We start from the raw sequence: 25,257 nt of genomic DNA on the forward strand, positions 1-25,257 counted from the left end.
TGTGCTTCCAATCTGAGAAGCAGCACCGTCTCGATGTCCTGCCACATCTGCAATACAACAAACACGAAGGTTAGACTCAAGCAGCACCGTCTCGATGTCCTGCCACAACTGCAACACAGCAAACACGAAGGTTGTACGCCGCCATTCAATAGCAAGTGATATTTGATTCAGGTGTTGCCCGTACACTAGGTTGAAAATGAGTTAGAATTATAAGATCAGAATTAGGTCAAATCAATAAAAATATGAATGCATATTTATAAGGTGTAATTATGGCAAGAATATACGTAGGTGCGTCATTAAAGCTTTCAACTGAATTCGCATAATAGTGTATATTGGAAATGTACTAATCAATATCTATGTATTATATCGTAACAATATCTCTGTATTAAAGCATCTCGAATGTTGACACAAATGACAGCAAGGGCGTGTCATGTCTGCCGTGCAGAACAATTTATGATTTTTAATCGCTGTAAAACTCGCCTCCTTAAATGAAGCTTTTTTTGCTATATCAAGATAGTCGTTATTTGACGGTTCGTTATTCTACGTGGTAAAATATTACTTAAAATAATTTGCGTGGTAAATGTTTTGAAAATAGACATATTTGATTTTATTCCTTACCTAAATGTGTTAGAACAAAACATTTCAAACATGTTCCATGGATGTTAGAGAAACTGGCGCAGTTAGTTTCTTTCATTAGTTAATACAGAAAATAATTAATATTGATGATGTAGTAAATTCCTATCTATCAGGGGGTATTTGATGCCCGCGATGTAATATATTTTGGCTAATGATAGAGAAGTTGAACAAATAGAGGATATCAAGTGCTTTTAATTCAATTTATAACATGAAAGAACGCTTCATATTCAATTTGCTTCACCATTTAAATGCCTTAACATCTGGGGCTCCAAAGCTGTTGTTTCAACCGTTTCACAATCCCAGCTGCTGAGAGGGGCTGCGTTGCGCCACTGCTTAGATTGCTCAAAGGCAATGGGGTGTTCCTGATTAGCCTAACGAATGTAAGCAAATTATCGACTGGCGACAATTAATGACCACATTCCTTTGAGACGAGCAACGAGATTACAACGCATCAACGTCAACTCATTAGAGCTAGTGTGCGTGAACGATGGTTAATTATTATTGTGATATTAAATCAGGTCATCTAGCTATAAGGCTGAATATTACTAGCATTCTCATAGCACTAATTCTCAACAGTAATAGGCCATTACTAATTATCATCCGGTATCGCTAGATATCTGAAGCTGCGTGGCCATTACCTACCGCCAATTTCACAATTTTAAATCTGCTACTCCTTCAAATTTGATTAAGTAAAGTTTTTGAAATGCGATTCGAATCACGATCATGCATGACTGTGAGAATATATTATAAATGGGTTCTGGCCTTCACTGCGTAAGATCATCAGATCAAATCAACTCTTTGTTTGATGATGTGTTCCGAGAATCTCTTCATAGATTCGATGTTCACGGTAAATGATGTGGAATTGATTGATAGCAAAGGCATGAATTCATTAATCATCAAAGATTTCATTAAATGATTTGCATACAGAGTACAATCATGTCCAGGAAATGTATGTTCTCTCTGTCCAATATTGAAATTTGCTAGTAGTTTGGAATGTCCTGCTTCTTATAGAAGTTTTGAATGACTTGAATCGTTCCAGTTAACGAAAGTTGTCTAATTATAATGGATCAGATGCCATCGACAACAACACATGCATGGTAAACGTGTTTTCTTGGGACCGTTGGACAATCCTTTTATCTTTGATTCTCAAATACTCACTAGTCTACCATCAAGCATTTGAATGGCTCTCTTTGAACTTTAATTTAATTTCCGATAAAATTGATACTTAGAACAGTATAGACTTGAAGAGATTAAGCTCAAAGGAAGCGCTTTAAATTCTGCCGTATCAGGAGCAATGTGGCCGCAACTCCTTGACATAAAACCTGATAATTCGCCACCCAACTTCGCTGTTGCTCTCAGAGTAGCAATCGGAAGCTTCGTGCAGTCGGAAATATAGCTAAGAGCTTTATATGTTTTCAGTACCTAATGTTAATATCGATATTCTGTCCACTGAAGCTCGGATTTTTCATTTTTATCTAAAGACGTTTGAATTGTAATATTCAGACTCCGCATGGAGCATGTTTTAGTATTTAAATTTAATGTATAGAGATAATCAGTGGTGGAGAGGTACGCTAACTATTCGTCAATCAAACAAAAGATTCAAATAAAAGTCTTGCATTGGCAACAAATGACCGTGTTAAAATCACATGTCAGGCATGCAGCTTCGTGCCCGTGCCCTGCTATAGTGGGGCGACTGGAGCTCAAATTTACGCACCGTTTATCAAAGAGTAAATGTCAGAATTAGTAACATCTTTCCGACTTATCCATAGCTGATATTTCTTTTGTGATAGAAATTTTAATGCTAAAAGTTTACCAAGTAATTGAAATGTGTAGCTCAAGGTGATGCAGATTCAATCGGCTTTTAATTTATTTGCTGCACGGTCGTGATGCATAAAGATTTACTACTGACAAGATATTGAATAAATTCTAAAGTTTATTATTCGTATTAAACTCGTATCCTAACATATGTTGATGTTATTGAAGGGAGGGCATCACGCAGAAGCTTTCTCGTGGTCAATGGCCGCTAATGAGATCCGTGCTGAGATACTTTGCATCGCACCCGCTGATCTTTAAAAAGATCCTCTGATATTCATCTCACTCATGCAAATTATTTTATCAAAGCCATTTAAATCTATAAGTCTGCAATCAATGCCTTTTTCTGCCTAAATGAACTCTAGATTATTACCAAGCTACATTAATGGTAATGTATACATTGCTTCTTTCAAGGGCTTGAATAATCGTTGCTGTAAGCGTTCAAAAATTTTGAGCGAATGCTATTGGGTATGCAATTCAGATTAAGTTATTTTTTGTGAACGACAAGCTCGGCTCTACACCACATAGTCTGCATGAAGCATGAGACTATAGTAGATACTACAGTTATTCCTCTTGCAATGTTTTGTACGTAATTAAATTTAATTCCATGATTTATTCTGTGAATACCGATGTATTTGAAGCTGGCTTTTCGATGCCTTACTATGCCAAAGCACGCATCGTGTCTCGTGTGTCTCGAAATTCTTGCATATTTGATTCGATTCCTCCATTGGGTACGAGCACACGACTCCATCGTTGGAGCTAATCTGAACACATGCCGATAGCTTGTAAAAGTGTTACTGGAGCTTTCGTCAGCTCGCCCTCGCCGGAACAAACGAGGTATGCCTACTTTACCACCACTGCTATTCCTCTATACAGAGAGGAATGCATCTCTTTTATTTTTTTTTCATTTTCCAACCTCGATTATTTTTTTCGGATGTTGTTGTCACACTCGAGCGACTCAATGCAAAAGGTTCGGTTAAGCTGATGCCCTGCCAAAGGTTATCCTTCTATGGAGAAATTCTGATGGTCTTTGCCCCGCATTATCTTACAGAATAAAAGTTGGATCGCCAGAGTGTGCCATGGATGTTACACACATATTTTGCAGCAAATTCTTCCACACGCCAACTTTCTAACAACTTTCGGAAATTGGTGAAGTATTTTATTGATGAAAAAAGAGGGAACAAAATGAATTACTTCGTTCACGTCTCAGTTTTGTGAGTGACTAGGATAAATTTTTTGTAATGTATCGTTTGAAGGTCGGACAATCTATATCCTCTGTGCAGACCAAATTTTATGTTACTGCGTAGTTTCTTTTTCCTCTAGAAAGTATTTCCTTGTTGCTATAGTTTGATTTTCATTTCTTGACATCTTGAACATAAATTTTAATCATGCACCTAAGAGGAATAAAAATGATTTATTTTGGCTACTGGACTCAAAAAGAGAGACCGAGGCTCCATGGTTCTGGAAGGCTGAGGATCGGTTGCTCAACCCGTGGAATATATGACGAGCTCGTCGAGTTTGTCGGACAGCTCAATGAAATCTTCGAGATTTTTCATCTTTTGTGGCGATGTTGATCTTACCATCCCTTCCGTAATGATCTATTGAGCGTGATGGTGAGCACCTCTTTCTTTGTCAAGACTGTGCACCTGACCATCGCAGTTCTGTTTTATTTTGACCTTAGACGCTCATAAATTCCTTATCAAAAAACGCGTTATTTTTGTGCTTTGAAGGTTCTACAACGCCTGTTTGGATATCACTGAGAGTGACAGAAGGTTAAGTGGATTTTTTTCGTTTGTTGATATGAATAGGAGTCGTAACGAGATCAGAGTGAGGGCACTTAGCGCAGTTAATGAGGGCTTGATTGTGGCTATTGTTTTAGTTTTGTTGGCGCACCGGTGAGTGGTGCAGGCTTGCTTAATGGACTTGCCCGCTGCACTTCGTACGTCGTCGCTATGGCCACCGCAAGAAACATTAGGACTTTGGTCGCCATTCTGACCAAAATCAAATAGGGAGAAATTTGCAAAATCAGATTGATCAAATGGATACCGCACGGGAACAAACAAATTTTGTTTCCGATTCTGGTTTTACGGATTAATGTCTGATCATCTGTTTGATTGGATCATAAAACATTTTTGTTCAATGATATTGTTCACCTTATTTATTGTGTATGCCGACACGTTACTTATTTTTTTTGTGTAATTCAGGTGTATTTGCATGGGTTAACGCATAAGAATATTAAATGAACAAAATTTTCAATAGATAAATTTAGCCAAATTGAATATCTCTGCAATACAAAATCGACACAACTCTCATAAGAATCGTGCTTTCCTCAACATTTTCTGTTTACATGCTGGTCACTCAAACTTTTCAAATACTCGCTACTTAATGTAACCGATTTCAATAATAAGTAGTATTTCCGATCCTGAATCTGTCCTCTATTGCATCCGAGTGGTCAATCAACAATGAAATAAAGTTACGCACAATTTTACTTGTGTTTTAGTGAATTCCTGTACCGATGACTCACGCTCGCGTCACTATATTTTACGGGACTACTCGACTGCATTGTGTTGTATAGTGAACACACTGAGACGAAAGAATGTTTCATGTTGTCCAAATTGTGTTACACTCTCTGCTTGCAGCACTGAAATACCTTTTTGTTTGCCCAAAATAGCTCAAGATGAACAACAAAAGAGCAGAAGTCCATCGGCAGTTCCACTGCCGATGGACTTATGTAATTCTTACCAATTTGTGATCGAAAAATTCCGATGTTGATAAATTTTCACAATAGCTAAAATCAGCGGAAATGATGACGTTTCAGGGTGTACTACAGGAAATCGTAAGAGAAGGCCCGCAATAATAATTACGTGGCAAATACCTCGTTTATCTAATTCTTTTTTGCAAATGAATAAAGTTGCTTTAGAATTTTCAATAATGGCAAAAAAAAACATTTTCATTATCGAAATTGTTGAGATATTCCTCAATTTTTTTTTGCACACGGTTTCCACAAGCTAAAACCGCCATGCGAGCGTATAATTATTTAAACATAATTACCTCTAACATTTTAACATTTATGCAGATTTAGACTGCACTTGCATCACTATATCTTAAGAAATTCGAAGGTGCACTTGTTTATAAATATTGATGGGAACATCATCAAGTGAAAGGCTCACTCCATGCTTGCCAATAAATAACCCATTTACCTTGTCTAGGGAAAATAGTTTCCCGAGAAATGCAGTTTTATGTTGACAGCTGTCGGCACCGAGTTGCACAATTCGAGCCAACATCGCATCTCAGATCGATCTCGTTTTCGAGCTAAGACGAAACCAAGCCTGACTTTTGACCCGCACACTTTCTCGTTCGCTTCTTGTATTGACTGAGTTCTGTGAGCTCAGGCTGTGAAGTCATTTATTACGGCCGCCTCAATGCCCTTGCAGCTGCCACGTAAGAGCGTCGGTCTGTTGACCATATGTCTTTAATCTGGCATGACGGCTAAACCATCATCAAAAAGACCTCTGCTTGAAAAATTCGAATTTATCATTAACTTGTTTCGCGAACTCTACCTAGCTGTTCAAATGCGGTGTATAAATACAGAAAATTTATAAAGACTTAAATGCGGTGTATAACTACAGACAAATGCGGTGACTCAAATGTATTTCCGGTGACTCAAATGCGGTGTATACCTACAGACAATTTATAAAGATAATTTGGCCCGACTGGGGCTGTTGAGTGTTTTATCTCGCTTAATTTGTTTAATCGAGAACAATTAAAGATAAGTTGTGTGAAAATGAGATTGAATGAATTTGCAGCATAAATTGTAAGCTTGGGACGATAGAAATAATTCATGTACGTCCTCTGATCCGAAATGCAGTCACGTGTTCATTTCATTCTTGCATGAACAAAAAAAGCGCCAAAACCAACTTCTGATTAAATAACGAATGAATTAAAAAATTATTAACGTACGTAATAGAGTAGCAATATCTCAATCGCCATAAATTAAAAGCATTCAAAGACAAGCTGGTTTCTTTTGTCTGTGTGCTATATGTGCCTTCATAGTCGATTTAAGATTCTACTCGAAACTCATTTGACGAAATTCATACTAAGACTCCACCTGCAGTCTCATTGAATTTGAATTGGCGTTTGAGAAATTTATTGGGCGAGAATAATGTATCTCAGTGAATGGCTTCACAACATGATGTCTCCGTACTAGCTTTCAGGCGGCGACCACACACGTACGCGTCAATTCTTCCGACTTGAACTCGCTCGTTTTGGCTATTTAGAGACTAGAAAATATTTGTGAAATTCAGTTGCAGTATTTATTTTACTCATTAATAATTTATGATAAGATCACAATATGCATCATTCAATAAATGTTTGCATTTGTCGATGGTATCGTTTCATCGACCGTTCTGTCGTGCGAAGACGTTCTCTTCACGTTTTAATTCTGGTAATGCGTGGTCGACTTATGAATGTGCAACCTTAAAATAAAAATATTGCATTTTATCGTTAGCTTAGCCTCTACTTGGTTAGTTTAATAATAAAGACCGCGTAAAAAAAAAGTCTATGCTACAACGGATAACGAATGTTTAGAGCACGTATTACAGAATTACGGTAAGAAGCATAGAGTTGTGATGAAATTTAACAAGTTTCTATAACATTCAATTTCAATCCTTTTACTTATGCGCTGGTAAAATTATAATCATTTAAACAGTAATTAATATTTGTTCTTCTCTTCATGACATCTCAGCCATTCAGAACAACAAGACAATCTTTGAAGGCGCCCGAGTTGCCCTCTTTGTCCAGTCTTTGTTCACGAGTCCTAGAGAAGTCATTCAATTTTTGCTGACTCATTGCGCTTAGGATGTGGCGTCTTTTCCTAAGGCACGAGGAACAATATTTCTATTGTTTTGTCCATTTTTCGGGGCTGTGTCAATTACATGGACTTGTAGATAATTCCTGATGAGTTCCTGGAACAACATTCTTTTAAAACTTTCGCATAACCTCGCAGAGGCGTATAACTTTTCAGCTAAAATGTGTAATTGAGGCTGAATCTGCGAACTGAAACTGTAAAAGCCAAACCTAATATGAAAAGATTAGGTTGTCTTTGTCCTAAAAGTCTTGCCCCAATTACTCATGTCCTTGGAAAGATTTCCATATGCGCACAATGATTCTTTCCAGCTACATTTGAACTTTATATAGTGACCATTAATGTACGGACTTATAATAATGCTGATAAAATTTGATCAGCAATCAATCGCTTACTACTTTGAGTGAAGCGTTTCCTTTCTTTGTCTCCTCGCAGCTCTGCACAATAGGCAAAAAGTTTATTGATATTATCACTTCGCACTATCATCACAGTCGAGTTTTCGATTAGCCGAGCTTCGGGAATAAAGAAACAAGTGGGTGTTTCATTCAAAGAAGCACTTAGCACAAAAGTTATTTCTTAAAAAATTATGTCTAAAATGAGATTAAGATGCATCTGACTCCCTCAACCCCCAGCGCCCTTGGGATTAAGGTCCGCTCATGTCTTGCATTCCTTGGTCTTGTATTGCTATCAAGCAATTCAAGTCCCGGTTTTTTATGTTGTTGGACTCCCGAGATCAAATTGGAGACGAGCTAAGCCGTAGGTTGGTCATCAATGAAAGGGTCAGTCGGACAAGATCGAGGATGTCGGCGGCAGCCGTGCAGTCCCATTCAAGAGTGACGCTCTTTGTGGCCTGAACTTTGCTTCTTTTCTCGCCCGTGTCATGCGCAAACATGGCTTGGCATTTCAATGAAGCGTGATTTGGTTTCGCTGAGGTCACCATAGAGAGCGGAGTACTCCTCTTAATCGCATTGTGTCGACACTTCTTCGCTCTTTTATGCTGCCTTCTCGGAATCTGAAGTTATAGCTTTCGTTTGTTATCGTTTTAACATTATAATACGGTGAACTTTGTAATAGTTCTAAATTAGCTGCAGCTTTTGCTCGATTCATTTTCATTCCTCATGTCCAGTTACAAGAGGATGTGATTGAGAAATTGTTCAAGCAATCGCACAAGGAATATACGTCTCAGGATTCTTCAAATTTATCTTTCGGAATGTGAAACACTCAGTCGCCTCGCACGGTATCAAGAGATCGCTAATTATCTTGGCCTTTAATCGAAGAGGACTCATCAGATAGTCCAAGTCAAATGAGATATCAGATTGCGTGCTGAATTAATCAACTAAGAAACACATAGCTTATATGGCTGGTGCCTTTCTGATCCTTATCAAGCGAAAACAGGATAGACTTCACCGTCTGGAACTGCGAACGAGAAATCATACGTTAATCTCGCTTTAAATCTCTACCTAATAATCTCGGATTGATCGAATTTGGAACAAATTGTTCGAGTTTGGATTCTCACTGTTACGCCATTACATTGATTCAACTGCATTTCCAAAAATAGAGTTAACGCATACACTTCGTAGGTAAAAGTGACCACAAGAGAACACGAAATCTTCGGGTCATGACCTAACCAACGTTAAACTGAACCACGCAGCTCTGCTTGCTCTGACATGAACATGCACGAATGTAAAGAACTCGCGGACCCTAGACTTCCATTGTAAGGAGTTGCACAATGAGAATTTATGTGAAAATGACAAAGATTTTGGGAAATTTCTTAGTAACCGAGCAAAGAGTGAACTGTGGTGCAAAGCGAGTGCAATCATTAAGCATTACACGGACCTGTAACTATCAACTCGACTTGTGCCATGCTATAAATACCTAATCTGGAATAAAAAAAATCAAATAAAAAATCATAAAATTAAAAATTATTATAAAATAATATATAGATAAAATTAATCAAAAATTTATATACAATGTTCACAATATAAATCGTGCAAGGCAATTTTTTTTCAAATGCAACCAACCCTTCAATATTTTTATTAAAGTTGAACAGAACAAAAAACATATTATCCATACAATTTATGGATGTAAATTTATAGCGTAATAACTAAGAAAGCGAACTGCTCATTTCTTATTCGTAATTTAGAGTAACATCGGGGCTTGTGATTCAATAGAACAACGCGACTACTGAAGTCCCGGCCAACAGCGGCGACGTGGCAAGCGACCTACGTACGCGTACGACATTCGTACCTTACGGCGTACATAGTTTTTGGCCCTGCGTTTGCCGCAAATTAATCCCAGTGATTGCTATCTGACAAATAGTTTATTGGTCGAGTGCCTCACCAGAGCAGACTTTTAATGGAGAGGCCACACGCGAGAACTAGAAGAGGCCATCTCTCATGCAGACTAAGGTAATCACAATTTACATGTGTTGAGCTAGAGATGAAACCCAATGATACCTGCTGAGTATGGTAATGGCACAACTAAATTGATTTCTCGCTTACTATTTTGTCAGGCCAAAGGTTATAAATTCGACTCTCCGACGTTGCAAGGAACATTCTGTTGTCGGGTTCATTCTGTCGGTTGTTGGTGCCCGTCCTATAACAATTCGGTCGGGCACCAACAGTTCCTAAGAGAAGTCTTCATGGACCGATCCCAAGTGGCGGCGTGAAACTCGGAGCGAAGATTTGATGCGATGCTCAGAGCGTCAGCTACATTAGTGCTGCTGTGTTCAACTTGTGTCTGTTGTATGGGAAATGCAACCTCATAACTCATATCATATCGAGTACTGAGTGGTGGTTATGCTTATGTAACTCAAGCGGTCATGAACGGAAATGATATTTTGCGCTGATTCAATCATCGCTCAAAAGCTGAAATGTTTTTTCATTTGCCATAATCTTTAACTCACTGTTACGAGCATATTTGGTGGAATCGTGCGAAGCTATCTTCACAACAGTCCTACTGCTGTTCGGTATATTTTTATCCCAAATTAAGAGTGCATTCTCGTTACTAGTCAGAAATGCGAATTTAAATACGCTTTATGTTTGGAAATGAAATCATCATTCTTTGAAATAGGTACTGTTTTCAAACTATTACAAGTTGAGCCAACAAAATGCTAGTGCATGTTTCCTGAGGTACACTTATCGCAAAAGTGTGCGATTTTGAATACCCTTGTAAATTATTGAAGTACCTAAGTTCATGCCTATTCACCGATTAATGTTTGTATATTTGATGCGAATTTACACCGGAAATGAGTGTTTCGATGAGGCCATTTATATTTAATAGTTAATTTATGATTTAATTTAATAATTTCTCTCATACTTTCCCTTACAATCTCCCAATCATATGATCCTTGTTTTAACCATGAAGTGCCTATTCTAAATTAAATGTATAAGTGCCGGCACTGCAGGCTTTCTCCGTGCCTCGCTACAGTTGCACGCGCGCTGCTGCTGCGTGGGGCGTATAATTCTTATGACCGCCTGACCGCTCTTGTGCTCTTGTAAGCGTGCCATAAACTGATCCCGGGATTAATTTCAATTGCTAATTCGCGTGCATGAATTGTCTTTGTGTCATGTGTATCAAGCTCGAGATAAATACTTTTTCTGAGCCTCTGAAGTAGTAGCTGCAGCCATATTTCATGTAAATCAAAAGGCATTCAAAATAGATTCGTTTTAATGACATGGCACACAATCGAACCTACACGATGTCAGGAACTGCATTTGCTTAGTGTACCGAGCAGTGATGGAAGTCAAGTGATTTGCTCATGGCGGGTCATAGCATGTATTAGCTGGCTATTAGTTAATAGTTTCTAATGCAAATTGTTATCAAGCTCGATGGTTGGGGTGGCCCGTAATACAAATTAATACGGCTAAAATAAAATACAAATTAATACGGCTAGCGACAAATTTCCAGCGAGAAATATTAATTACTCCATAATTGATTGGATATTTTGGTCTCATTTCTTTCTTTTTATCATGATCGTAAAATATTCGTGGAAACATTTTAAACACAGTAAATAACATTATTTAATTTAATTTTTGAAGATAACGTGATTAGTGGAGTCGGCGCAACGCGGAGTTTTTTTTATAGACACCCTCAGGGATAATTGAAGCAATATCATGATCTATGAATCTCACGATATCTAATTTTTATTTAATGAATTTCCAATGTATGAATGAAATCAGCATCGTTCTCACTCATAGATCATTACACTCAGAATTATGTTGGGACGTTCGATGTCCTTCATACTTCCCATGGTATGTTGCATCTAATTTTATTGCGGCAGCTAAGAGACATGCAAGCCTGCAATTGAGCTCTGAAAATTTTAATTTTTATACGCCTATAAATGTTTATAAATACCGTGTTATTGATAATTGGAATTTTGTAAATAGGAGTATAATGTTACTCAGAAGATTTTTATGGATTCCGCTCGTGCTTACGCAAGTTTTTTTGTTGAAGCATCAATTATTTCAACTAACTACAGTTAATTAGTTTCATATTGTCCTCACTGAAAACTACTGACTGAAAAATAAAAAGGAGATATTTGGTTAAGTTTCCTTTGAAATGAACATCAGAACTTGAGACGGCAGTTTGAGTATTGATGAATTTTATTGTCCATGATACACGCCAGAATTCAGACATACCATGCATAACCCTGCACTCATTGTCCTCTACTCTACGCAAGGGCTATGCACATTCTTCACGTCGTATTAATTTCCTAAGGTCATGGGCATGACTTTGTACAGAGCTCTTACCAGTACGTTGAGATACAGTTCACAATTGTCATTCTACATCTGATAAGAAATAGCTCCTAGAAATGACTGAGAACTGCTTCGAATTCTGCCGTCTAATCTGCATTAGCGGGCATGAGTTATTGACTATATATAGTCAGCAACAACGAGCGGGAATAACTGGAAGACAAATTTCAACTTACAATCTCAATCTTAAAATTTGTGCATTGAAGTTTTAGTCAGGAATTGTTCGAAAAAGGAACTGTACTCTGTGAATAACAGATATCCACTAACTATATTATTTCTACTAACAGAAACATTGCAATCTATGAAATAACTTTTCCGGAGTGGAAATGGATGAACAGATGAAGATGTGAAATTTGAAAATGAACATATCTATTTTAATGTTTAGATTGGGCTCGAGGAGATCTGATTCAAAAACTCTTATTATAGCTAAGAGTTAATTGGCGTTGTACACTTCCATTCGCCTCGTAGTGAATTCATGATAACGGTGATTGTCGCAATACTCGTCTCAATATTTAATAGTGATAAGCTGCTTTACACAGACAGTAAAAAATTGATCCTTTATTACAGGAACTATAAGGAGATAAGGAGTGGAACGCGATTCTCACTAATGAGGGAATGAGTTGCTTGGTGTATGATTGAATTATAGACAGGTTACCAGAAATGAATAGCGGCAAACGCTTCCAAAATTAATTCCATAATTGGAAAGTTAACTTTTTGGGTTAAGATTAGAATAAATTTTCCTTATCCTTACTTTTTTGTACCATGGATGCACATTTATATAAATAAATCAGAATTGACCGTCAAAAGGTGTAAATAATTTTGTCAAAGGTTATAAAATTGCCAATATTTTGCCTGTTATGGGAATCTATTTATTTCTTTAGGATTTATTTTTACTTTGAAAGTGTTTGATATTGAATTAAACACATGCCGTCTTAGGAGTTGTCATGCCTCACACTTGACGTGCCTGGAGCTGACATGCCTCACACTTGACGTGCCTGGAGCTGTCATGCCTCACAGAACTGCACGGACCTCGACAGTACGGAGTGTGAACTGCACGGACCTCGACACATGCCTCACACTTGACGTGCCTGGAGCTGACATGCCTCACACTTGACGTGCCTGGAGCTGTCATGCCTCACACTTGGCGTGTTTGAAGTTGCCATTCCTCTCATTGGTCTGTTTTTAAATCCATCTTTATGAATATATATTCAGTTTGGGAGAAACTTATGCGGATGATTTATCGGCTTTTATATAGCAAAATCCCATAACTTCAACCATGCAGCTCTGATAATCTTAGGAATCACTCGTGCCCATCCATATATATATATATATAGCCTTGTTAATGGCCGCCGATATGCCGCTCATGATGAATGCTGTTGTGGCAGGTTTTACCTCAAGAATTATTTGTCAACCAACGCTTTAGCTGCACAGTTAATGCCCCGTCCCTAAATATATTTAATGCATTTACATAATTAACATCAAAAATGGAAATGATGTACGATTTTAAATTGTCATCATACATTCACGTCCACCAAATGCAAAAATATAAAGGCTTTTGCTATATCCGCCTTGCTAGACTCAAAATGAGTTACGATTGTTAAAAGTCTTGACAAAATATGGCGTATTGAGGATACATTGTATACTCGTACATAAATACAATACACGTCCTCCTGCCACTGCCTGTTCCACACAGCTAGCCCTGTTAACATTATCCCGACCGAGCGCATCAGATTTTATTACGAGCTATAAAAGCAGTTGATTCGAGTTGAAGTTAACGAAACATTTTGAGTGTGCATGTGAGATCTTACCCATCTAATCTTAGGAATGTCAACCTACTACGAAATAGCCGTGAATCCGTGAGACTAAACTTACTTTACGAAGCGACCTTTTTTATTATGATAGCCAAAACATGTTCTGCCAAGACATGTTCTGCCGTGCGCCATAAGATGACTTGCTGAATACAGGAAGTGTATTTCATGTAACGGTAGGTAAGTTATAGAGTAATGAATATTGAAGTTAAATATCCGAAAATAAATAATTTTAGAAATTTAATTTGATGTTTCAATATTCCAGCGAAATGCTTGAAGTACACACCAAAAACAGTAGTTATGTTTCCAGTGAAAATTTACAGACGCGGCAGCTTCTGATTTGGATTTCAGAAGCTGGGGCGACTCTAAATTTTGTTAGGGTTCTGGTTTTCTACTTGAATAAATCCTTTTTCTTTTGCTTTTCAATGATATATTTTTATGCGACAGGATAGTTTAATTTTTTGCTCTCATTCAATAGCTAACGGCACAAAAATTTTTCTATTTCCAACGAATATTATTAGATTTTCTAGTCTAGATGTAGATTGCGTGCAATAAACGCGAGGCTGCAATTAATGTAGGAATTAAGCATCAATCTTTGTATATGAACTTATATATAATTATAGTCGTAATCGTACCAGGTGCAGCGCAGTACTTAGAAAAGTAACCCATAGTTGCCATAACTTGATTTCTTTGTTAAATCAAAATTCATTTTCATCCCACAGCCATCTCATAGGTAAAACTTACCATCTTTACAAAGCCTTACCATCTTACAGACTTACCATCTTTGATAAAGTTGGAAAATCTTTCACTAAATTTCACTGAGTTACATGCAGCCGGAAAATGCTACACTCGAAATTTGTACAGTATTCTATGCACGGCTCCCCTCACTCGCTGTCCTTGCTGAGGGCTTTTTTCTCTTGCTTATCGTCGATCGATGATTACTGGCGCAGAGCAGCATAAACTTGGAAGAGGGTGTCAGATAGGGCAATTATAAGTGGGGCACGGGCAGATACCTAGGCGTGCATGCAACAGGGATTTAATAATTTGTGATTCGTGTCGATAAAATAATGCGCCCAGGATTATATTGAATGCATGCTTGCGGCCGCAGGTCGAGCGCATGCATGGCATGCATTTCTTTGCTCTATGACTGCTCATGGGCGTCAAGCTCAGACGCGTGTACAAAAGGATCGTCACAAATCATTTGAGGTCAACACGGGTTACGTTTCACGCGATTATTATTACGCACAAGACCACACAAATTCTCTGCGAAGTTGTGCACTGTTAAATGCTAATTAATGCGGTCAGTAAACCTGGAATTAAGTTCAAGTTTTGCACTGCGCTTGGACGCGATACTTTGGTAGGCTTCTTTAGCTGTCTGCTCGAGTATGTCATGGAGTTTATGGTGTTTAAATTTATTTTGGCATCTATAATTTCAGGAGGGTACGGCACTTCTAATGCAATTTGTAGTGCAGTGAATAAGAGGTGTGAATCTTGAAATTTATTTGGGGTCGAATCCTGACCTGTGCCTCACATGTTCACGGATTAATGCGCGGCGGTCGAATGTAACATTGCATTATGAAGCCACGGAGCGCCGCTCACTTTGCAAGTTAGTTGTTATTTGAAGAAATGGACTTAGTGTTCTTATAGATGAAGTGAATCATAAATATATTTTTAGCGCATTTTCTCATTTATGAAAAAATGCATTATTGTGCTCGCCATGTCCTGTCCGTCCGTGACTTCACGTTTTCGTCGGCGAGAAAATGCGCTCTCTGTCACTCACTGCAGTGAGTACTGAGTTATATTTTTTCTTTATGCTCTATGAATGCTTTATTAATAAGATTAGTATTAGATGACAGAATTTGCTTGTTAATACACGTGCGATTGATGGCCATAGAATTCGTTGATTTAAATTATTAGAGAGTTGAACAATTCTTCAGATGACGGTTTTTCTTTATTAACAGAAAATTAAATTCTGAAATATATGTTCTATAATCAGAGGGCTTGTAACCTTCTCTTTGATGATCCAGCTTTGATCATCGAGGTTGATGGTGTTTAAGATGTTAGATGACTCGCTCATCGACGATATCGTCGGTGAGCGAGCTGATCGAGAGGCATGAAGACGGTCATATAATAGGGCAATTGGTTTATATCTTCTGGCGACAATTGGACTTTATATCTTCAGGAATAATGGTTCCTCTTTATTGAAAAGGCTCCATTTAGACTTGAATTTGAGCCTTGTNTTATAGACCACGTCACTACGCTGCCAGACGCTGCCGCTGAAATTTACACTGCTCTCGCCCAGAGTGTCGAGTTTAGAGTTGGAGCGTCCGTGAACGGGCCTCTTAAATGCGCGCTTGACGCGTAAAGGGTGGAAATGGCATCGGCAGCCCACGCGAATCCAGGAATGCTGACATCCCTTCTTATGCTCTGACATTGATAATTTTCTCAGCAATAAAATACTGTATTTCTCGCAGCGAACATTTATTTAGTTTGTATTATTGACGGTGTTTGTCAAATTTTCCCATTTCACTTGATCTGTGGTGAAATGGAATGCGAATGGAATGCCTTGTCAAGCCATTTAATTTATGGTTTGGTTCTGTTTAAAATCTTACTCGTGTACTGAAGATAACTTTGGACGCGCGTCTTAAAGTTCTACGCACACATGCGTGCGTAGGATGTATGTAGTATGACTGAAAGAGATTATCGCTCCATAGTGCTACATTAAATGATGTCTGCTCATGTTGACTTCAGAATTATTGGTCTTTAACCACCATTTGAGGAACTTGCATATTTTGAACAGGTATTTGACTTTGTAGGTTAGCATTTGGGGCTCCTTCTTTTTTAGAATACAAATTTCTGAACTTATATTATTGAGACACTGCTAAATCAGAAATTTTTACTTTTATATTTTTTGTCCGTTTAATTCAGGCATGTGACTTTGCGGTTGCCTTACATATATGGGCCCCCTAGTATCTGATGCTATATAGCTACAGTAACGCTAGCGGTTTAGACGAAGTTAACTCGTAATCAGCTTTCTTTCAAAGTTAGATGCCTGATGAGTTAGATGAAGGAACGTGAATGGTGATGCGTTGACATCAATTAAGGAAATGCTATACCATCAATGCATTAAATATTATACAGCGAGCGGTCTACACTGTAGCAGCTGCTTCATTTAATGATTGTCAGTTTGCTGCAGTCTTCTGCACTGAACTGATCAATGATATAATATTTCTTAGGCTTGTGCATGATTCTTCTGCGTTCATATAAAACCTTCTCTAGTAGTTTATTGACTTAATTTTACAGCGGCATTTTACAAGCAATGACATAATCCTAATTGAATATTATAAATATTATGACGGCATCATTCGCATCACTCAGGTGACATAATTCGTCTCAATAATTGATTACTCTCATCATCCAAATAATTTCTATTCCATTTTACAACACTCATTATATTCATCTCATCGCTTACAATGAAATGACGATGGCCATTCTGACACAATGTTATTCATTTAAATAATATCTCGAAGCATATGTGTATCTTCCCGATATCATTTCAAAAATTTCCATCACTACTCTAGTCCTCTACTAGTTACCTGTGATGCGGGTAATAGTGAACGGGAAATTGTACGCTGCTTTCATAATAGTATAATAAGCATAATTAAAATGTTCTCCATCTGAAGCGCGGGGCAACTCAACGGAACAGAGAGCAACGACTGCGTTAATCAATTTATTCATCGAGCTTCAATTAGCTGAGAAAATTTAGCATGCTGTCAAATCAGCAATACTTTATAGCCCTTTATGCTACGCGAACAAATTCGTCTAATTTATGCTTTGCAGTTTCTTCATAAAGTTTCAAGGGGACAATTGGTATTCGCAGGTGAACGAATATCCTATGAGTGGCAGAGCGTGTGAAGGGTTATGTAGGATAACTCGTTCTCAATGACACCTGCGATAGTCGAATCACTTATTATGGTCGTAGCGAAACAGTTCATCGCTGTCTTTATCACTTCAAGGCCGAACGCACTGGACGTGTTCCTTGTTATTTTTAAGCTCTCCATTTAAAACGGTATTTTTCCTTTAATTTCCTTTGAACGCCACCGGCACCGGGTGATGCAGAGGCACTTTATACATTTTTACGCGTATTAGAAACCGCTATCCTTAAAAGTTTTTATGAAAATTTACAAAAACAAATAATTAAATTCAATTTTATAACACGTGCGAATGCAGTAGTGATGAATTAGTAAGGTGGGTCCTTGGAATTATTCACCCCAGACGCATTCGTTCCTGTTGAGGACTCGTTCAAGAAGGTTAAGAACGAAGTGTTAAACTTGTCACAATATCTTAAAGCGTTATCACCGCAGTGAGGCCGGCATCACGTCGCGCGCTATCTTGCACCTTCTTGACTGCAAACACTGCAGTTAAAGCGCATATCTCTTGCACGCTCATGTGCCATGACTCATGAGTGGCATTTATTAAACCTGTGCATCATGCGCATACTTGCTCATGCCTATTGGATTGTCTGCCTACAAATATATTGGGAATAAAAATTAGTCTTGAATCCCTTGAATCCAGGAAAAATTGTTGTTCACCCGAACACACCGAGAACTTACGACCAACGCAATTTGGATTGCTCTTGCAGGTAGCAAATGAAAGACATGAATCGTGCTTTCTGACACAGCCTTCGCGTCCGCCGGTTAGAAAAATTCTGGAATTATTTTAATCGTTTGAGAACCATTTTAATTGTTCCGTAGTAACATTTTATACGTCATCGCTCACCAGCATGAGTCATGCAGCATCACGCAGCTTCGTCTAGTGTGTCTGTCACGCATCGACCTCTGCATTGTTCTCATGTCAGATATTTTTCTGACGCTGATCCGTTCTCGCGCCGCAAACACTCCAAGAAGCCGCGCTTCTCGACTTAAAAACTCATCTCACGCCGCCGCTGTCTGCCGTCACACATCCGTTACTGATTACGTCTCATGCATGGAACGTGCGCCATAATTTTAGTCCTGTTGATTATGAAATAGAAATACATTTTTTTGCATTTTGAAAGCAAACAAGTTCTCATTGGTGGCAAGTAGACAAATATTCCATCCACTTGACACCTCTCAATTAAAGAGTGTATGTGTGTTATTTGATTGTTTCTTGTGGTTAACCGTAGCAGTATTGATTCTTGCTTTTTTTTTCAATTAGCCTAAATGATCCTTAAAGAGGATAAATCAGTCACTAATTTGTAATTTCAGTATACTGTACAATTTTGTGTTCTTTGCGTATGATCTGATTTTAAATCAGATATCGATGTGAATCTTCCGAGGTGCAATAACATAACAAATAAACATGGTGCAAATCATTGGCTTAATACTTAGCACAGACCTGACATTTCTAACCAATTAATTTGGCTCTATGATTACTGGGGTTCAATTTCAGAGAATGAATATGATAAGGCTAATGGAACTTCAATATAAAAACTACTCGTATCTACATAAGATTTAGATGAGCAAATTTGTTTCCTCCCTACCGTCTTCAAATCTCTGCTCTCCGAACATGAAACTAAAACACGTACGAAACCACTGCCTGTGGTGTCCGCTTTTGGTGGGGTTTTACGGATGAGGCGTAATTGAACGGAAAATTATATGCGCGTACGCATGGCCCTGTTTAGTATTACTCAAAATGTGAACCCCTATTGAAACGAACACGGAAACGCCGAGGTGTTGTAAACGATAGGAAACCACAGCCATTTATGAAAATTCTTATATGAAGTGACTTGACCGTAAGTTCTGCATGGAATTAAGTGCAGCTAGCAACAAATCCTTAGTATAAGTAACAAGTACCGTCCTTTGATCAAAATTATTTTTATATCCTCATTTTTGTTCTGGAAAATTTTGCCCAGAATGTCGGAGAGGACATTCTAGGCGAGAAAAATTATCGACATTATTAAAATGAAGGACTTAAGTGAAATCAAGTTTACGGAAGAAATAATACAGAAGATCACATGAAATTTTGACTGTGTCTGTATCATGATTGGAAATATATGCCCACTTTGTTAAGGTGCTTGTTTACAATTTAGTCTTGATTTAGTGTTGAGGCGATTATATCAATCCATATTTTATTATGACGTCATGAGGTTCTTAATAACGTGTGCCGAGGATTATCCGCCAGGTATTAATTCTAATCATTTCAAAATGATCTAGTTGTCGAGAAAAATATTTACATGATAAATAAAACCGCCATGCATTCAGGAAAATATTCACAAACAAAAAGCTTTATTTCTTTTTGGGATTCCAGAGAATCGATACTAAAACCAGTGCCAGTAGCAAGTTCGCGAGTGCCTGACAACGATAGAAGTGCCATTCTAGCACCAAAGCAAGATTGCTTCTTCTCAATGAGATCCTTAATGGAAAGAGTATGTGAAATTAGGTTTATTAAGTGGCTTCCCACTAGGGAACCTGAAGCATGGAATCTGGTGGTCGTAAGGTGGCTAGTTGAACAGGCAGGTGCGGCAACCGTGCAAGGAACGTATACGGTGTCATTGCCGTGTCGCGCTAACGAGGCAGATAGTCTCGGATGAGCGAGTAGCGGGGGCTTATCTGTGGGACTCAGTGGCTCCTAATCGTGTGAGATAATCTGTCCTCAAGTACTAGTTTCTGACCACGGTAATAATTAGGCACAATTGAGCCATTAAAAATGCAATGATAGCGTTAGGTCGCAGCATCTAATCTGCAAATCCCGCGAGTTAATGATGCCTACGATAACCGGTAGCAGCGCCGCTGTTTTCTGCGAGCTTTAGATTTATGATCACGACGATCGCAGTCTCGCTCATAACAAGCCTGCAATCCGTGCACTCCGAAGCACTGATATTTTGTGTTAAGATTTCTGCGGTTAGCACTTGGCGGTGTTTCCGCCTGTAGGCGACCCTGAAGCATCTATCGTGAAGTCATTCTAATTGCAGGCGTCGCTGCGGACGTTCACTGCCAAACCTCCACAGGCCTACACTGATTCTTCGAGCGCAACTCAGCGTGGTGCAAGATGCCTGGCTATTGCCAACTCGACGGCTTCTCATCAGCGGGATTTTTCATTCTAATTTCGCAATGCGCGGTGATTTTCTAGCTTCAGTCTGTTCCCGATAATACTTTTCCTGCTGACGGAAATGTTATCCGATATTTTTTTCTACACTTCTTCACTATTTTCTTATAAATGATAGTCATATTATACTGCATGTGTAAACAAAGTTGGATTATTTTGCGTGTTTCTAATTCCAATTTGAAAGCTTTGTAGTCGTTTCAAAATATTTCTCTTTGTTTTTCCGTTCCAATTTAAATAACACATAGAAGCATCAAGCGTCTCTTCGGGTGAGGTGTTCGGTGAAACTTCATGGCTTACAAATGAAGCTCTTCTGATGTATTTTCAATAAAACCAATTTTATTTACAAAAATTTATTTTATTACTTTCCGTCGATGGCTTACGCGATGCGCGGAGTTGCACAGGCGCGCGTTATAATGTCCGGCCTTGAAGTCGTGCGTACAGTTGCTCACTATCGCGCGTCCGGTGCTTGTGATGCTAACGAAACTTATTGAGTTCTGTTCCGTCACTACACGCGCTATTTTGTCTGACTTATTCAGTTTTAATTTGCTGGAGTTTCATTTCTCAGCATACAATTTAAGACAAGCCCCATCCAGGGGGCTTGTGAAAACCTATAAGTGTTGCTAATAGATAATTCGTCACTGTTGATACAATTCAACAGTAAATGCAACTTTTATTTCGAATACATTTTTGTCTTGAATTAATTTTTTTGTAGCTCCTTTACGTTGCTGTTGATTACGTAAACACACAAGAACTTAGGTTTAAATCTCATGATTTAAACCTAACACATCATAACACATAAACCTAACACCACATCACAGTTGTGTCATTTATTCGCATGTGCTCGTCCCTTCATTTTGAACGCTGTTTACCATCCGGCAGTTTGTCGCTGTTTAATATATATTTGAAATAGTTATACGAAACTGATACAATTTCAAGAGTTTTTTCCCAGTTTCAAATTTATTGACCTATTCTATCAGATTAAACATTTTGAATACCTTTTTGTTATATAATTATATCATTTAAAGCAAAAAAATTAAATAAAAACTCTGTCATACTCGTATGCTTGTTTTTTGATATAGTGGATGTTAAATTCAACCAATTTCATATATGACTTATCTACTCGTGCTATTGTATGGCCTCTTTAGAGAATTTTTAAGTAACTAAGAACGTGAAAAGCGTCGCCGACGTCACTGCGAATGGAATTGAAATGATGAAGCCTCCAGCGATGTGTTAATAATAATTGTGGTCCATAAAACTTAGGTTTCCATTGGACTAATAAAAACTTGTTTGACTATCAGTTGAAATTGTTTATAAGTTGAAATTATTTTCACAAAGATTATTTCCCGTTGAATTTTGAATTTTCGTTCACAATCTGTTTTGAATTTTTGTTCACAAATGAATGCATAATAAAGAGGAAAGTTTCATAGTTTTCTCTGACAAAAACGGCCTGAATGCCTGTAAACGAAAGCTTGATACGCGTGACCGCTGAACTAATGGCTTGAAGTATGAACTTGCATAATTCTTGAAGCTAGCACATGTTTCTTTCATAATTCTGATTCATAACTTGCTTACACGACCGCCGTTCGTCTCCTGTGTAGAGGTTTGTGTCGCTTGTCGCATCACACGTAAAGCTGAATTATTTTCGAGTTATGTCAGGCCGATTTCTGTGTAAATTTCTGCACTCCAATAACTCGCTAATTTAGCAACAACAAGATGCTAAGAAATAAAAATTATTATTGAGCGAATTTGTCATTTCAGGAATAAACAGAACCCTGACATTAGGTGCAGTTAAATAAGTGCAGAACACCTATTATATTAATGCTAGAGTTTCTTTTCCTTTACTACCTCATTTATGAATAGTAAGAAGGAATGAGGTCTCATATATTTTTAGTGAGTAAAATTTTGGGATTCAGGCTTCATTGTGGTCAATTTACATTAAAACTAATATCAACATGGATGTTATTCGTATAAATATATTATGCATCAAAGTAATTTTTTTTAACTTTGGCAGCGAACATAAAAATTGTTTGATTGTGTTGCTGCACCTGTCAAATGTTCCTAAATTACGAGCATGATATGAGCTCGTGATGTTTGCAAATGAAGAAAGATGATCCATGGCTTTAAACCTGTACTATGGACATGATTCTTATTAACAATAAATGCTTCAAAGTGATGAGTGTTGTTTCATATCTTAGAATAGTAATCACGAACGTCACGATGTTTTGATATATTAATTATATGGAATATTAGCGAGCAACACACTAGAGAATGACACTCCATGTGATTGACATTCAGCTTCTCGACGTTCACGTCTTCATTGGTCGATTTGACGGGCGATGCTGCGCGTATTTCGTGCCAAGTGGTGCGTTCCAATCGTGAATTAAATACGTCTAATTGGGCATTGTATTTACTGCGTTCGTGTAATAAATGAATATTCTTGGTTATTTTCTCTAGATAGTTCAAAAGATATTGAACATGTCTAATGAAGTAAATTTAAATTGGTAGTATCATTGTATCTCTTTTTAAGTGAATTGATTCTCAGTTTGTTCGCCCACGTTTCTTGTGCTGGAAGGAGCTGAGGAAAAAAAGTAACGAGAGGTCGCTAACTTCCTCGCCCTGGAAAATTGTACGGGTGGCCGCGGTAGACAAACATGTGAGAATTTATCTCCATTTCTACTGAGAGGAAAGCGCAGCTTATGAATTTGTGAGCATGTTGTGCTGGTGAGCTCAGCAGTTGCTGATGATAGAAAGTTCCTCTTGCTGACACTAATGCTAATGAATGCTCGTGCAATTCCAGAAAATAAGCGGCTTTTTGGACTCCCTCAATTTCAATGGATTAGAGTTTAAGTATTCAGTGACTGGCTGCTAAAACAGGCTGCCCACACGCTATCGTTCTTTGAAATAATGGAAGAGCCAATTTTAGTCTTTGAAATATTTTTCCCGCTTCGTAACTTTATTTAATTGGCAGGAAAATATCCTGGAAATGCCATGTGCAACATTCGCACGTCCTGAAATTCATTGCTAAATACTTTTTTATTCGATCAGCAACCTTTACACAATTAGTGAACACATATAGAAATGTATTTTATTTTGACATGCCTTCCTTCAATGACCAATTTACATTCAAATAAAAAGTCTTTAATTTGTTTGTTTAATATTATTTGCTTGAAAAGCTCGAAGGGAGATTGCAGCATGTTGGTATAAAATCCTTTTCAAGCCATAAAACGAACTGAAATTGGTAGATGTTTCTTATAATCCTGAATAGATAATTGATCTTTAAATGCCCAATTTACTTAATTACTCACCCAGATGCCTCACGGAATGTCATCTTTTAACCGCATTTCAGCTTCAACCAATGCCAAGTTTTGATACCATACATTGCTGCCAGGAAAAAACTTATTCCTTTAATTTTTAACCGCAAAATCATCATTGGCCGTGACGCATCTATTTAGACTTGGAGCTCATTCGAGGCCGTGCGTTTTTAAGCAACATTTGGAGTGTTTGAGCGCCGCATAACGATACTTAAATGCGTACGCAGTCCCTAGAGTCGGCGAAGCATTGCGGTGCTCGGAACAGCGAAAGTTCTGCACAATCAAACAATTATCTTCGGAGTTGCTCAATAAAATGACTACTGTTCGACGCCATCACGTACCGGCCGTAAACTGCTCTGACGTCTATTAGCGTCACATCATTGCAAGCTCAAATTGGATTTTTGAAGAACCATTTTTCCTCTAGCAATCCTTTCTATGGTGTTTCTGTGAGATTGTATAGTTATTTCGTTAGAATTCTGCGCCCTAAAATTTTATTGAGGATTCTCGATTATGGATTAATATTGCTATAAAAAACCTGCTTTGGAAACTAAGTCAGATAAAATTTATAAAGTAAAGCGAAACAGTGATTGATTCTTCTAAAGCATTACGGTATATAGCTTGGAGCCTTAAGCCTTCTAACTTGATTGTTTGCAGTCAAGTTGACCTACTTGAAGGCTTCATTCAACATGGCTACTTCAACTTCAGAAAAGTTGTTTGCCGCTTAGAGCTCACGATCTCTCTTTATTATATTCGCTGGTTACGCAACTTGGTTTCTTCAACATGAGAATTAGTCGATTATCCGAGGCTCCGTTTATCTCAACTGACCTGCCGCGGCATTATGCGCGCACGAAGTGGCCAGAGACTCGAGATAAGAAACACTATAATTAGCCTAGAACTACGGTCTCTTGAGACCGGCTCATATATATCAGCGGAAAAATTTCATTTATATTCATTAATGTTTCAATTGACCTTCGGTTGCCTATAGT

General features: G+C 38.0%; 1 protein-coding gene across 1 annotated transcript in view; it reads right to left on the reverse strand.

Annotated features, from left to right (window-relative positions):
* Positions 1 to 25,257, reverse strand: part of LOC108674131 — a 37,420-nt gene that overhangs the window by 7,030 nt on the left and 5,133 nt on the right. The window contains exon 2 of the mRNA XM_018162043.2: positions 64 to 185. Within this exon, the coding sequence (XP_018017532.1) occupies positions 64 to 185 (122 nt within the window). The remainder of the gene's footprint in view (positions 1 to 63; positions 186 to 25,257) is intronic.

The sequence above is a fragment of the Hyalella azteca genome, unplaced genomic scaffold (genome assembly GCF_000764305.2).
Source record: "Hyalella azteca isolate HAZT.00-mixed unplaced genomic scaffold, Hazt_2.0.2 contig3072, whole genome shotgun sequence".
Classification (NCBI taxonomy): Eukaryota; Metazoa; Arthropoda; class Malacostraca; order Amphipoda; family Hyalellidae; genus Hyalella; species Hyalella azteca.